This window comes from Ictalurus punctatus, chromosome 7 (genome assembly GCF_001660625.3).
Source record: "Ictalurus punctatus breed USDA103 chromosome 7, Coco_2.0, whole genome shotgun sequence".
NCBI lineage: Eukaryota > Metazoa > Chordata > Actinopteri > Siluriformes > Ictaluridae > Ictalurus > Ictalurus punctatus.
Window position 1 is genome coordinate 21,750,904 of NC_030422.2, and position 14,028 is coordinate 21,764,931.

Sequence of the window (14,028 nt, forward strand, 5' to 3'; positions counted from 1 at the left end):
TCACACACACCCATTCACACAATTTAGTGATGCCAATTAGCCTACAGTGCTTGTCTTTGGACTGGAGGAGAAAACTCCTAAAGCACGTGGAGAGTGTGCACACAGGGTGGAGGTGGGAATCGAACCCCCAACCCCGGACGTGCAAGGCAAACATGCTTATACTGTGGCATAGGATGAATAAAACACTACGATGACATGCTCTTATTGGAAAATATTCAACACCCACTTCTCATCAGGCTGCATCACCATCCTGTCATGGATTATTTCCCAATAACAAAACACACCTTCATCCTTTACCTACCTCCTTACTTAACACTGTAATCACTGTTCCCTCAAAGCTGACCTTAATAACAGCTGCAGTTTTATGCACTGTTTTGTTTGAGGTGGTTGTTTTTTGTTGTTGTAGGTTTTTTTTATGTATTTTTATTTTGTATTTTTTTAGAGTTGGCTAGCTGGCTAACGCTAATCAGACAGGGGAAGAACAGCCGCAATGTGTGTGGCTCATGATATAGTTCTACTCAAAAGTTTCTTTCTTTTAGTCAGCAAGAAAAAGATTTGAGGGAACACTGAGTGTAATTCCACCACCTGTGTGTGGCCACTCAATTTCCTGGACAGTAAGCAGCCTGAGTGTTGATGACGATAATGTAGATAAACTTTTAAATTGAGGTCAGCACCATTCTCAGAAGCTCTGTGTATATTTGTCATGATTTTATGTCTGTGTGTGCATGCATTAAGCAAGATGCCTCATGAGAACAGTAATTATTTCCATAATGTGCTGCAGACGTCAGTGTGCTGATCATCCAGCTCTTCCCTCTAACTGCTCCTACAAGTCTTAAGCATGTCTCTTCTTCCCAAAGCAGACGTGCTAAAATTGTGCTTCTGAGTTAAAGGTAAGCTCTCTGTAGCTTGTTATGGGTACAAGCTTCCATTTCTTCTAAAATAACTGTTGCACTGTACGGAAATGTGAATGTAGATGTCATAGCAATAGCCAGCTTCTTGTCATTGACATTTGGTCAATTTCAAATCTCCTTTTGAACTTGTTGCTCACCATGACAGAAATGACGTGAAGTGATCGAAGAACAAGCCAGACTGAATATCCTCTTTCCTCTTTCTATAATCATAACCTAATTAAAGCCCTGTCGGCAGCATGGTGCGACCTGCTGAGCATCCATGCTTAAAAAACTCTAAAATTGCAAGCCCTCATCAAATTACTTTGGACCTGATCTGCGTCATCAGATAGCAAACGGGGTGAACCACTCCTTGTTGACAGATCTTCGGTGTCACTAATACACGAGCTGTCCACTTTAGGCAAGGAAAAAAGTGTGTATGTGTGCGTAAGCCCCTGTGCAGGCCTTCAGATCAGCGGTACCATGTGATAGCTGGCTTTCATTTCATATATGGCTGCAGGGTAATTAGTTAGGCTCCTCTCGAGGAATGTAGTATTTCTCGTAGTGGACTTGGGTTTCAAAACAATCCAAATGGGCATTTGCCCTCAGGCTGTGTACGCTTAAGGAACTCATTATGGAAAAGGTTATGAATTAATATCCTCCTGTATGGCCCAATCCCTGGAAACACAGCTATCAAATGAAGAGGTCAAGGTGGAAAAAACCTAGACACACCATTCCATCCTCATTATCTTGATGCCCAAACATGCTTGACCTAAAGCTAAAGTTTAATCATGAGCACCTCAGTCAGCAGTGCCACTGATGGGTGCTGAGTGGCCTGGCATAACACATTCAGGAGGTTTAGGAGTGGATGATTCTGGTAAATCCATGCCTTACCACAATGTGGTTTAATGGCAATTAACAGTGAAAAAAGTGAACATTTGTTTTTTTCTACACACCCAAAACATGTCTTGAATGTATAGTAAGCTTCATATTCATATTCATATAATGCTCTCTGCCTAATTCCCAGTACACCTGCTACACCTCTCCGCCATCCCCTACAACTGTCCATGTCAATCAAGTTGAGGAGATGCGATCTCTGCCTGTGAATAGTCAAACACCGCAACTACTATTACGCTTGACCCATGGCTGCAGAGGTTGCCAGGTTGGCAAAACAAGATCCATCCATCCATCTTCTATACCGCTTATCCTTCCTTCAGGGTCACGGGGAAACCTGGAGCCTATCCCAGGGAGCTTCGGGCACGAGGCGGGGTACACCCTGGACAGGGGAAAAACAAGATTGTCTAAGAAAACCGAGGCTTTCGGCTTGCTCCGAATGCAAATCTGAAATTAAACTGAAACTTGCTCAAGTTTTACTTTAGGGTTACTCTAATGTCATTCATTCATTCATTCATTCATTCATTCATTCATTCATTTATTTATTTATATCTGGGGGGGGGGGTCCTCTGTTAGTTGGAATGATTTCCTTCTCATTATCACAATGAGGAAAAGAGGCCTTTGATGTGTTCTTTTAGTCAGCGCTAGATATAACTATAATCTTCTATGAATCATGTGGAGCTCTCTTAAATAGTGGTGGAAGAATGTGTCTTGTGTAGGGTTAGGATCATTTTCATTTGATCCACTGTGAGCATCGCTCTCCTCACCGTGCGTAACCTGGTAACTTGGTTACAACAGAGTTTATTGGATCTCCAGCTTAATTTGTCCCTTCATTAAGTCCTGAGGTTGTGAAACTCTGAGGAATAAATCATTAAAATGGCTCTCATTCAAATCATCCTGTAGATCCTCAACCAGCTGTTCCTTGAGCATTTTGTTGTGTGAATTAAGACGATCATCACAAGCTAAAGCAATGTACCCCATTCTCTGTATTTCAGTGTTTTTCTTGTTCCAACCCATCCACTTCAATCTGGCTGAGGCATGTAAACCAGCTGATGAGTTAAATCAAGAGGGTTAGGAGGTCAGAACCAAGATTGAGAATCAAGCGGTCAAGATAAACAGCATACTGAAAAACATTCCACACAGAATCTATTTATATAGCTAGAAGCATTATCCATCCACAGAACCCTCTGAAGAAACATATTTTCTAAGTGAGGGATTCCCTGAAACAATATAGTTTCAGTGGCTTAGCCGGCAAACTTCACACGGCAACTAAAAATGTTCATGGAAGCCAGAAAGAGAACAAATTCTAGGTGTAGGCTTATTTTCCCCTTCCAGAGCTTCTAATCCTGTGCACTATAACAATGAAATGTGAAATGTCTATTTGTGTGTAAGTGCTATCATTTACACTAGTGCTTATGTTTGAGGTAACTCATATCCTGGTATTCACACAGCTGTAAGTATGAGCAAAACCAATGTCCACAAACAAGGACACAACGCTGTCTTAGTCACAAATGTGTATTTGCAGAGCCCTAAATGAGTCAAGGTTAAAGGTCAAGCGTGATCAACGTCAAAACTAAAGCCGTTACTTTAATGCGTTACTCCCTCTAGTGGCTCTTGAGTGTAAATGCCTTTACGTCAACAATATACAGTGGTGCTTGAAAGTTTGTGAAACCTGTAGAATTTTCTGCATAAATATGACCTAAAACATTATCGGATTTTCACACACAAGTCCTAAAAGTAGACAAAGAGAACCCAATTAAACAAATGAGACAAAAATGTCACACTTGCTCATTCATTTATTGAGGAAAACGATCCAATATTACATATCTGTGACCGGCAAAAGTATGTGAACCTCTAGGATTAGCAGTTCATTTGAAGATGAAATTAGAGTCAGGTGTTTTAAATCAATGGGATGACAATCAGGTGTGAGTGAGCGTCCTGTTTTATTTAAAGAACAGAGATCTATCAAAGTCTGATCTTCACAATACATGCTTGTGGAAGTGCATCATGGCATGAACAAAAAAGATTTCTGAGACCTCTGAAAAAGAGTTGTTGAAGCTCATCAGGCTGGAAAAGGTTACAAAAATTACCTCTAAAGAGTTTGGACTCCACTAATCCACAGTCAGACAGATTGTGTACAAATGGAGGAAATTTAAGACCATTGTTAGTCTCTCCAGGAGTGTTCGACTAACAGAGATCACTACAAGAGCAAGACGTGCAATAGTCCATGAGGTCACAAAGGAACCCTGGGTAACTTCTAAGCAACTAAAGGCCGCTCACACATGTTAATAATAAATAAATGACATAATAAATAAATGACCAAATATAGTATTTTTGTCTCATGTTTTATTGGTTTCTCTTTATCTACTTTTAGCACTTTCTGTGAAAATCTAATGATGTTTTAGGTCATATTTATGCAGAAATGTAGAAATTTCTAAAGGGTTCACAAATATTCAAGCACTGCTGTACATGTAAAAGAAACCTCGAGTCAAAACGCAGCACTGGCAATGAACAGTTACAATACATAAAAACTTTATTGGCAATGTTCTTTGCATACGTCTTGATTCTTTCTTTCTTTTTAAACAAGGCACACTGAACACTGCATAAACCTGTTGACATAAATTTGTTGAATATGCTGACACAAATATCTGTGAACATTAGATTTTCTTTAATTCAGTCTTATTTATTTCTGGATAAAAAAATTAAAATACACTTTCTTGCACCTCATGAGTTAAATTCAAAAGAAAAAGAAAAGAATCAATGGCCCGTGAATGCTATTGCATGTGTAATGTAATATAAACCATACTGTCCTATAAGCAGATAAACAAATACTAATATTTTGATAATTCCAAAGTCCTTGTAGTAATTTAAATGGAATTAAAAAACATATATACCGGACACAGGAAATGCAGAAAAATAAAGACCCATCCAGGGTATATTCCCACCTCACACCTAGTGTTCCCTCAGATAGGCTCTAAATTAACTGTGACCCTGACTATGATAAAGCAATTACAGAAGGTGAATGAACAAATGATCAGATTAATGTGATGTGTATTTCAGTGAGTGCCTGGTGTGGGGGAGGGGTGCTCTGAAAAATCAAGTCCACTCTTAGTCAGTGGTTTGTAAATGCACTGTATGATGAGGAAATTACACTGTATGATAAGCTACACAGCCAATTCAAGCTTATGTGTCTATATATATATATATATATATCTTTATATTCATATTTATATATAAAATACTGTTTCATTAAAAGAAAGTTTACTTTGTACAAATATTGTGTAACTGAAAAAGTGAGATTATGAATGAGTGATTGATGGAGTGAGTGAATGAACATGTGCCAAAGAGTCGGAAAAAATTCATTATAAAGTACCGTTTAAGGTTTTAGACTAAAAAGGTGTTTTACACAATATACATATTTTATTACTTACAAAACAGACAAAAGGCTTGTAGTTATAGATTCTTGGATACAGCAGTGTTAGTACCACCAAGAAGTGGGAGAAAAAAAATAGTGATGGGAAAAAAAAAATGAAAGCATAAAAAAATGCAGTCTCAACTAACGTAACTATTCAGTGCATTTTTCTGATTGATGTTCAAAGTGCCGATTTGGTAACGTGGAGAGAATTTCAGTACTTTGCCAAAACTTCTCTCTAAAAATGTGTTGCTTGCATACCAACCACAATTCTATGAGGAAAAAAATAACATTTTTAAGAGAAAAAAAAAGGAGGGGAAAAATGCACTTTTTTGATCCATCATGGCACCTTTGTTGATTTTTCTGTCTCTGTATGAGGTACTTCTTTGAAAAAGTAAAGACTAGTAATTTTTTTCAGTTTTTTTGCTGTGTTGCACAGTAGCACCATAGAGTTGAACTTGAAGAAAATGCACCACTAGAAATCCACTTGTTCTCGGTTTTAATTGTTGCAGTCGCTGTGGTGATCACCCCTGATAAGGGGTCATGTTGGAGTCAGTGCTATGTTACGTCCTCTTCATACACACAATGCAGCGACTCACACGTGTCTGGAGATTCCCTGCTTTCAGCGTCTCAGACTGTGGCTTCCTGAGATGAGAGAAGAGGGAGGAGTCAAGCATGCTTTCCATTGTCTTAATATTGAGACAACATGATGATAAAACCTCGAGGAAATGACACTGGATAACGCAATTATAAAATCATTACCACATACAGGTGTAGAAGAGTAAAAACGGTGCTAAGCGTGTTGAAAGCATGTTCAGTGTGAGCACAGAGTATGAGCTTACGTTCTCATGTACAAAAAAACCCCAATGTAAATCACATTCCATGCACTGAATTGGGCAGATGCATGATCATTGATTGCTATTAAAGACCCCTGTTCATTAACACTGACTGTCATATAGACTGCCAAAAAGTCACCGCTCGGTTTGCATAAAGAACTTCGAAGGCAGTTGTTTACCTGAACATTTCAGACTGTTCGACGGTGGCCAGCCAGAAGCTATAGGAGTTGCCGTAGTAGTTGCAGGTTCCACGGCCATGGCACTCGATGAATGGAGATGAACGAAACTCCTCCAGACAGGAGCCAGGCGAGGCCAGAGCCTGACCAGAGCCCTCTGCACCTGCGCTAGTGTGCTGCCGGAAAGAGAGAACAAATAGTCAGTTTGTGTTAAAACTGTACATATATGTAAGCAGCATGTCAAGAGTACACACATGCAATATAATAATAAGGACTCTATTTTACATTATTTATTTCCTGGCGAAAGCTGGGGATTTGCTCATATGTTTGGGTTTATTCAAAAAACGTTCTGCTCTGGCCCAGTTGCTTTTTCCATGCTCAGAAACGAAAAATCCTGTACTGATGTAAGTGGAGCAAAGCAACAAGTGCTATTTTTAAAGCCACTTTTGTCCAAAATTGTGCTTGAATTACCACCTGCAGAGACCCCCTAACACACAGGCACAACAGTATTTTCCTGACTCGGGTTCAGGCTTTAAGGACCTGTAGCCGTTTAGTGGATATATGCTGTTAATGTAAATGTAAATCTGTATAGTCAGGCTACTTTACCCAAATGCTAACTAAATACAACTGACTAAACTATTTTATCTACAACATATAACAAAACAAACAATGTACTTGTGACCACTAAACATAAATCCAGTCCTTGTGATCATCCACAAAATGATATGGAAAAAAACAGAACAATATATGTTACATCAATTTATATCAGCCAAGTGCTTATTTCAAACACTAAAATATCAATATTAAATCTACAAGGAAAATCAAATCATGTCTTAACAAAAATCGGTATTAATACAAAGCCAGTCTGTTCACTGGGTTGATGACCTACGTTGATGGTCATGAAAGTACAAAAAAACATTTCTGCCATTCTAACATGTCAACATCACCAGCTTATGAGTTATTTTTGTTTGTGTTATGTTCACAAAAATGGAATGTAATTACCATCATGAAGGAATAGCCAATCCACAATGGCTCCCAGTTCTGTGGACATGATGGCAGTTGGATGGTCTGGCTGTGCACCGCTATCACCATAGCTGGGGCTTCACACACAGCACATCTACACACAGTGTGAAACGTATTATATTTACTCTATTGGAGCTTCAGAAGTTTTGAGAACGCATAGAGTAAGATAAGAGTGGAAAAGGAAAATCTCAGTGTAATGGAGAAAATATGACAGGTGCTAGAAGAGGAAAAAAGGAATCCATCCACTTCTGGGCAACTATTTCTCCCAACATAACTGTACTGAAGAACATCATGCCTCACTGTAAGTAAAGGAGTTCACTCTATATCTTTGTATGTTTCTGATCTGAAAATTTAGGGTTTTATGTGTCTTAATCTGACCTGATAATGATTCAGGGTTTAAAGGGGTCATAACATTCTTTTTCATGTTTTCCTTCTGTCTGGGAGTGTAATGTATCTGTTTGTGCATGTATAAGCTTTGCAAAATCCCAAAACTTATATTTTCCCCCAAAGGGATTCATTCTATATAACCAAGAACACTGTTACAGACCTGCCCGAAACGCCTTGTTCGAAGCCCAGATTTACGTCTGTAATTTCTCTACGTCACACCGTGCATGCTATCAGTATAATCCTGACCAAAAGCAGCCACGAAGAAAGAAGGCGAGGCTTCAGTGAATTTAGTGGCCATGTCGTGGAGATGTTGTGTGTTTCGGTACAAAAGCAAAACCCCTTTGTTTAGCCTTCTGAAAACAGACCAAATTAGGAATCAGTGGTTACTGTTTATTTATAATGCTGTTCCTGAGCAGTACAAGCCGAATGTTTGCTTGTGCACAGCGTATTTTACGGCGGACCGCTTCCTGAATCTTGGGAAGTACAAGGCAGGCTACACACCAAGGCTAGTCCTGAAAAGTGGGGCGATCCCCACTTTGCTCGGACAATCTTGTGCTTCTGAATCAGAACCTATAAGTGTGTTCGATTATTTTACGAAATATCTGCTATTAACTGTCCAAATGCGGAGTTTTGTGTTGTAGACATCCGCTAACATGCTAGCTAAAGTTTTCTAAGTTGCCTCAGTGGCTAATGTTTGTTTGTATGTTGGTGGTCTGACAGAGACGTTGATTTGTATCTGCTGTAGTTATTGTATCTTGAAACGGTTTATATCAATCACAAATCACAAGAATGCTAGCTTTCCAAAGATATACTGTATTAGCTGTACACACATAAACTGTGTAAAGCATAGGTAGTCCCGCCGGTGGGGTTGGAATTTACATCATATCTGAAAGGTAAGAGAGTTACAGAATAAAAACCACGGTGAAATGTTCTGCTCAATTTGTGTTTGCAAAGTTGCTTCCGCTTAATACATATTATACATATTATTTGACACAAATAATACATATTATTTGACAAATAATGCATTTTTTGAACATTAAAGCATGTTATGCTATTTTATTACACCCAATAAATAACATAATTAAAGTTTAAAAACGTTTAAAAATCAGGAAATCCTAGGAGAAAATGTCATGCCGGCTGTGAAAAAGCAGAAGCTTGGGCGTCATTGGACCTTCCAACAGGACAATGATCCCAAGCATACCTCGAATTCCACCAAGGCTTGGTTGCAGAAGAAGTCCTGGAAGATTCTACAGGGCCATCACAGTCACCTGACTTGAACCCCATAGAAAATCTCTGATGGAATTTGAAGAAGGCGTTTGCAGCACGCAAACCCAAGAATATTACTGAACTGGAGGCCACTGCTCATGAGGAATGGGTTAAGATTCTTCAGAAACGCTGCCAGGAGCTCTGTATCTCATTTGCAGCAGGTCAGAACAGCAAAAGGTTGCTCTACTAAGTACTACAGATGCTTGCTATGAAGGGGTTGAATAATTTTGAGACTGGAGAAGTCATTATAAGTTGCATTTTCAGTTGAATTTGGGGAAACCACTTGAAGCATTAATTGTGTTGAACTATTTCAATTGCTTTTATTTGATTTGTTCATTGCAAACAGCTGAAAGTCTGTACATTTTTGACAATAAACATGATTTGCAATGGGGTTTAATTATTTTAACTGCAACTGTTTGACCCCTTTAATGATGATGTAGGGTTTGATGTGTCTGACTCTGACCTGATGATGTAGGGTTTGATGTGTTTAACTCTGACCTGATGATGATGAAGGGTTTGATGTGTTTGACGCTGACCTGCTTATGTAGGGTTTGATGTTTTCTCCCTGGATAGGAGCCATGCTCATGGGCATGGGTTCAGGAGTAGACAACCAATAGGAGTAGTCATTCCGGGAAGCAAAGTTGCACACGTTGTTGATGTTGCAGAACATGAAAGGCATGGTGCTGAAACGACGTAGACAACTTCCAGCCGTACCTGCGTCAGAGTGGGGGATAGCAAGGAAAACGTGAGCTCATATTTGAGCATAACACTGTACAATAATAGAGAAGATGAAAAGAAATGAATAAGTACGGAAGACTATAAAGCAAAAAATGAAAAGAGATTAATATATCTTTATGAGTAGGATATGAGTGATTGGTTGATTTTTCAGTGCTCTCACCCAGGTCCTGGCCATGTGCCCTCTCGTTGCCCTGCACGTAAAGCAGAGAATAGCCATTGTAGATGAGAGAGGTGCCAATTGGGCATAGCGGTACATCTGTAGACTGACTGTGTCGTGTAATAAGGAAGCCATGAGCTGCTGACGACAGACCTGGAGGACCTGGAGGACCTGGAAGCCCATCTGGACCAGGAGGGCCAGGTAAACCCTGCTGACCTGAGGCATTAAGCGAATGATGAGTTCAAATTAATGTATGGTCAAAGTATTCATTAAATAGTTATAGAGTTGAACTTTCCAGAACAATATTTCATGAGTGTCATGTAGTCTATATTATAAGCATATACATTATAACATTAATACAGGCTAATAATTGTAATTTGGCAGTGTTCCTTACATTAGGAAACAAAACACAGTTCACGCCAGATGTGTGATTGCGCAAGGTGTGGAGTGTACAACTGCAGATTTCAGATCAAAACCATTTCACCCTTAATACCTTGATACTGTATAAACAGTTTATGAACAGTGGTGTATGATATAAAGATGCAAACATGATGTTAAAAGACCAGCTGTCCATCTTTACTACTGAACATAATTACAGTCAGGTCACTGATTCATAATGGGTTGGTGAAAGCACTTACCTGGCTGCCCAGATGGTCCCTGGTCTCCTTTCCTTCCAGATGGACCACTGTATCCTGGAGGACCATCAGGACCTGGGTCACCAGGACTACCAGGCTCACCTAAAAAAGATGTGAGATCAGTCCCACACTTTAACAGTTAGTACTTATGATGCACAAATGGAGATTAGTACAGATGTAAGTAGCAGATAAACTGTAAATACAACAAATAAAAATGTCAGATCTATTACACAGTGGTTGCCAAAGTTTTGTACAATAAAAACCCATCTATTGTTATTTGTTGCAAAACAAAGGATTGAGTAATGTTCAACAAACTGGTGATGAGGTTTAGTAGTACCGATATCTCCCTATGGCTGTTAGCAACTCTTACCTGGAAGCCCCTCCTGTCCTGCCTCTCCTGGTAGCCCTTGGGATCCTGGGGGTCCAGGCGGACCAGGAGGCCCCTGCGCACCTTTTACCACAATTGGGGCTGGCGCTTGACCTGGCTCACCAGGATCACCTGAGTAGCATGAGTAACAGTGAAAAAATTAATATGAATTCAGGAAGAAATGAAAATGAATTCCGGAAGAACATTCACTCACCTGGACGACCAGGCTCCCCGGGATCACCACGCAGGCCAGGAACCCCAGGATTGCCAGGTTGACCTTTAGGTCCTGAAGTGAGCAGACATAGTGGATTATTTAAGCCAATAAATGAACTGATGGAGGATTGAGCATTGTAATCTGGCAGTATTCAATGTTGCGGAAACTTTTAGGTTCCACTGACCTGGGAATCCTATACCACCCGGAAGGCCGGTGTCACCTTTAAGTCCAACAGTTCCAGGAGATCCAGGGGGGCCCTTTCCCGGAAAGAACGTCACTTGTGTAATCTCAGTTTCAATTACCAACTTTTCAGAACGTGAGTTAACAAACTAAGATTTGCTAACAAAAGGTCAGAAAAACAATTGAGTTTTGTTTCAAAAATATATATGAAAAGCATGATATTTTAACAAGCCAATAGCTGTTGTGTGGTGGGTGTTCTGACACACTATGGCTGCTGTCGCATCATCCAGGTGGATGCTACACACTGGTGGTGGTTTGAGGAGATTTCCCCCATACAATGTAAAGCACTTTGAGTGTCTAGAAAAGCACCATATAAATCTAAGGAATTATTATTATTATTATTATTATTATTATTATTATTATTAACAAGGTACAATAGGGGGGAAATCAAACGAAAACTATCATTCAAATACTCCATTGATGAGAGCAACAATGGAGTAGTCAGTGTTAAATACTGACAATAGACAATATCCTGTATAGACAATATAGAATATATCGACAATATAGACAATAGACTGACAATATTCTCAACAAAAAAAAGTTTACTGTACTGTTGATGGTTACTAAAGCATAACTTTTGTCAACAGTTGCTACAGCATTATTCCAGTGTCCTTTAATTGATGTCCATGTGACTCACCAAAAAACCTGGTGGTCCAGTGTCTCCTTTCTGTCCAGATAAACCAGGTGATCCAGGGTTTCCAGGGTAGCCTTTCTCACCCTTCACTCCTCCAGAACCTGGGGGTCCACGGGGCCCCTCTGGGCCAGGAGGGCCTTTACAATATCAATAAGATAAGATGTCAATGATTATTGTTCTTCTGCTCTTTTTTAACACCATCTATTTACCTGAATATCTACTGTCCCAATACATGCAGTAATCAGAATATTTAAAAGATATCATTGGATGTATGGAATGTGTTTCTACTTGCTTCATAATTTTTTTCCTTGAGAGAAAAATCCCATCCCTCATCCCACCCCATTCTATAACATGCTAAAAGGCTTTTTAATGACAAAAAAAAAAAGGTGTGCAGAAAACGGTTCAGGTGGGCATCAAACCAATGAATCTAACCTGGAGGACCTATATTGAGGAGTTCAAAGTTCAACAGGTTCCCAAAATCCCAGAGGGAGAGAGAGGCGATGGAAAATGCAGATTAAAAACAAGAGCAAACGTTAGCATAGCAGCACAATTACAGTAGAAACAGCAAGATTTTATCTCATGGAGTAAGCTGTCACAAACTGAAAAAGAAATGCTTTAAAACACCAAATTATTTTAAGTAAGCACACAAAGCACTCACAAAGCTATAATCAGCAGTGATGATCGTTTCATATTTTCACAGAATGATAACAATATCACAGTTTCACTACATGACAGTATTAAAAAAACATTTAAATAATTAACATTTAACATGAATTTAACACATTACCCTGTCATTATCCTTAAATAATAGTTTTAGACTATTTATTTACCTTTTGAGGGTAATTTTTAATATTCTGTTAATATTCTGTTTTTGGTGATTTGAAAATCACATCTTACATTGTGTCTAACTCTGAAACTGTGACACTGTAACAAGCCTAATAATCACACATGGATCATCTTCAGTACAATACTTTTTCTGCTATACCTCACATATGAACCTGGAAAAACACTGCCAATAAGGATTGTTGTATATACTGCTACTCATCTCAAAATTTTATCTGCGAACTGTCAATTAAACATAGTTAGAAAGTAATTAACCCCCTGAACTCCAAGATTCCCCACATATTATAAATAAAAACCTTTACGATAAGTTTCACTATAGGTGAAACTTATAAGATAAGTAGCTAAGTAATAAGTCAGGGGCCTGATTTATAAAAATGTATGTAAAAGAATCCTAAATGTGGAATTGAGCTTGCTAAAAGTTTCTATCATTCATCTTAAAAAATTTCCTATTTGTGGCCTGCTTAATAATCACAAAGCATCTTAAAACCATGCACACATAAATACATACATACAAACACATACATCTTGTGTTTAAAAATGGCATATAAGGTTCAACACTGAAGCAAAACATTTTTTTTTCAATTTGCAACTGAAACTTTGTTGGCCAAAAATAAAAGTCTAATCAAACTTAGAAAACACATAATTGGCCTATTTATCTTTTCTGTGGAATTTTATTAATTAATTCAGGCTCGCAATTACACCCACATGGCTAAACACCCCTCACAAGGTGACGTGAGCATGCACTAGCATTAGGTTTGTACGCAATATTTTTCAGACTGTTTCAGGTTTTATAGACCCTGATTTGTGCATGAATTTTCACATAGGGAACAAATCCATTGAATTTAAGGTAAAATATGACCTTACAATTGTTTTATAAATGAGGCCCCAGGACTTTAAAGAGTTGAGAACAAACAATCTTGGCATAAATATCAATTGCTATAATGATAACTTATTATTAAAAACGAAATAAATAAATCAAATATCAATGCATCTATATAAATAAATCAAATAATAATATACAATTAATTTTGACAAGATTTCCTTTTTTTTTAATCCTCCATCTAGATCAGTTCTGGAGTGAGGAGAACCTGACCTTCGGGGCCTGTCAGCAAGCGTCGTCAGGAAAAGGTGGAGCCACACCACAGGAAACAGGAAATACAGGTCAAACCCACAAAGCATCTGGGCACAGATTTAGCCGAACACACAACTGCCAAAACTGGGCTCTTCATATTCTATATATAAAATGTCTTTACTAATTGAGGTTTTATTTACAGCTACTCTAATAAATTCCTGTTTTTTTATTCTTTAAACAGATTAGA

At 38.6% G+C, this 14,028-nt stretch overlaps 1 protein-coding gene across 1 annotated transcript in view; it reads right to left on the minus strand.

Annotated features, from left to right (window-relative positions):
• Window positions 1–4,291: 4,291 nt before the first annotated feature.
• col4a5 (collagen, type IV, alpha 5 (Alport syndrome)) overlaps window positions 4,292–14,028 on the minus strand; it is a 51,729-nt gene continuing 41,992 nt past the window's right edge. Inside the window, exons 41-50 of the mRNA XM_017471464.3 lie at window positions 11,870–12,003; window positions 11,177–11,249; window positions 10,993–11,064; window positions 10,782–10,910; window positions 10,415–10,513; window positions 9,780–9,992; window positions 9,418–9,595; window positions 7,208–7,322; window positions 6,209–6,381; window positions 4,292–5,838 (exon numbers count right to left, since the gene is read on the minus strand). Coding sequence (XP_017326953.1) covers window positions 5,757–5,838; window positions 6,209–6,381; window positions 7,208–7,322; window positions 9,418–9,595; window positions 9,780–9,992; window positions 10,415–10,513; window positions 10,782–10,910; window positions 10,993–11,064; window positions 11,177–11,249; window positions 11,870–12,003 — 1,268 coding nt within the window. The 3' untranslated portion in view covers window positions 4,292–5,756. The remainder of the gene's footprint in view (window positions 5,839–6,208; window positions 6,382–7,207; window positions 7,323–9,417; window positions 9,596–9,779; window positions 9,993–10,414; window positions 10,514–10,781; window positions 10,911–10,992; window positions 11,065–11,176; window positions 11,250–11,869; window positions 12,004–14,028) is intronic.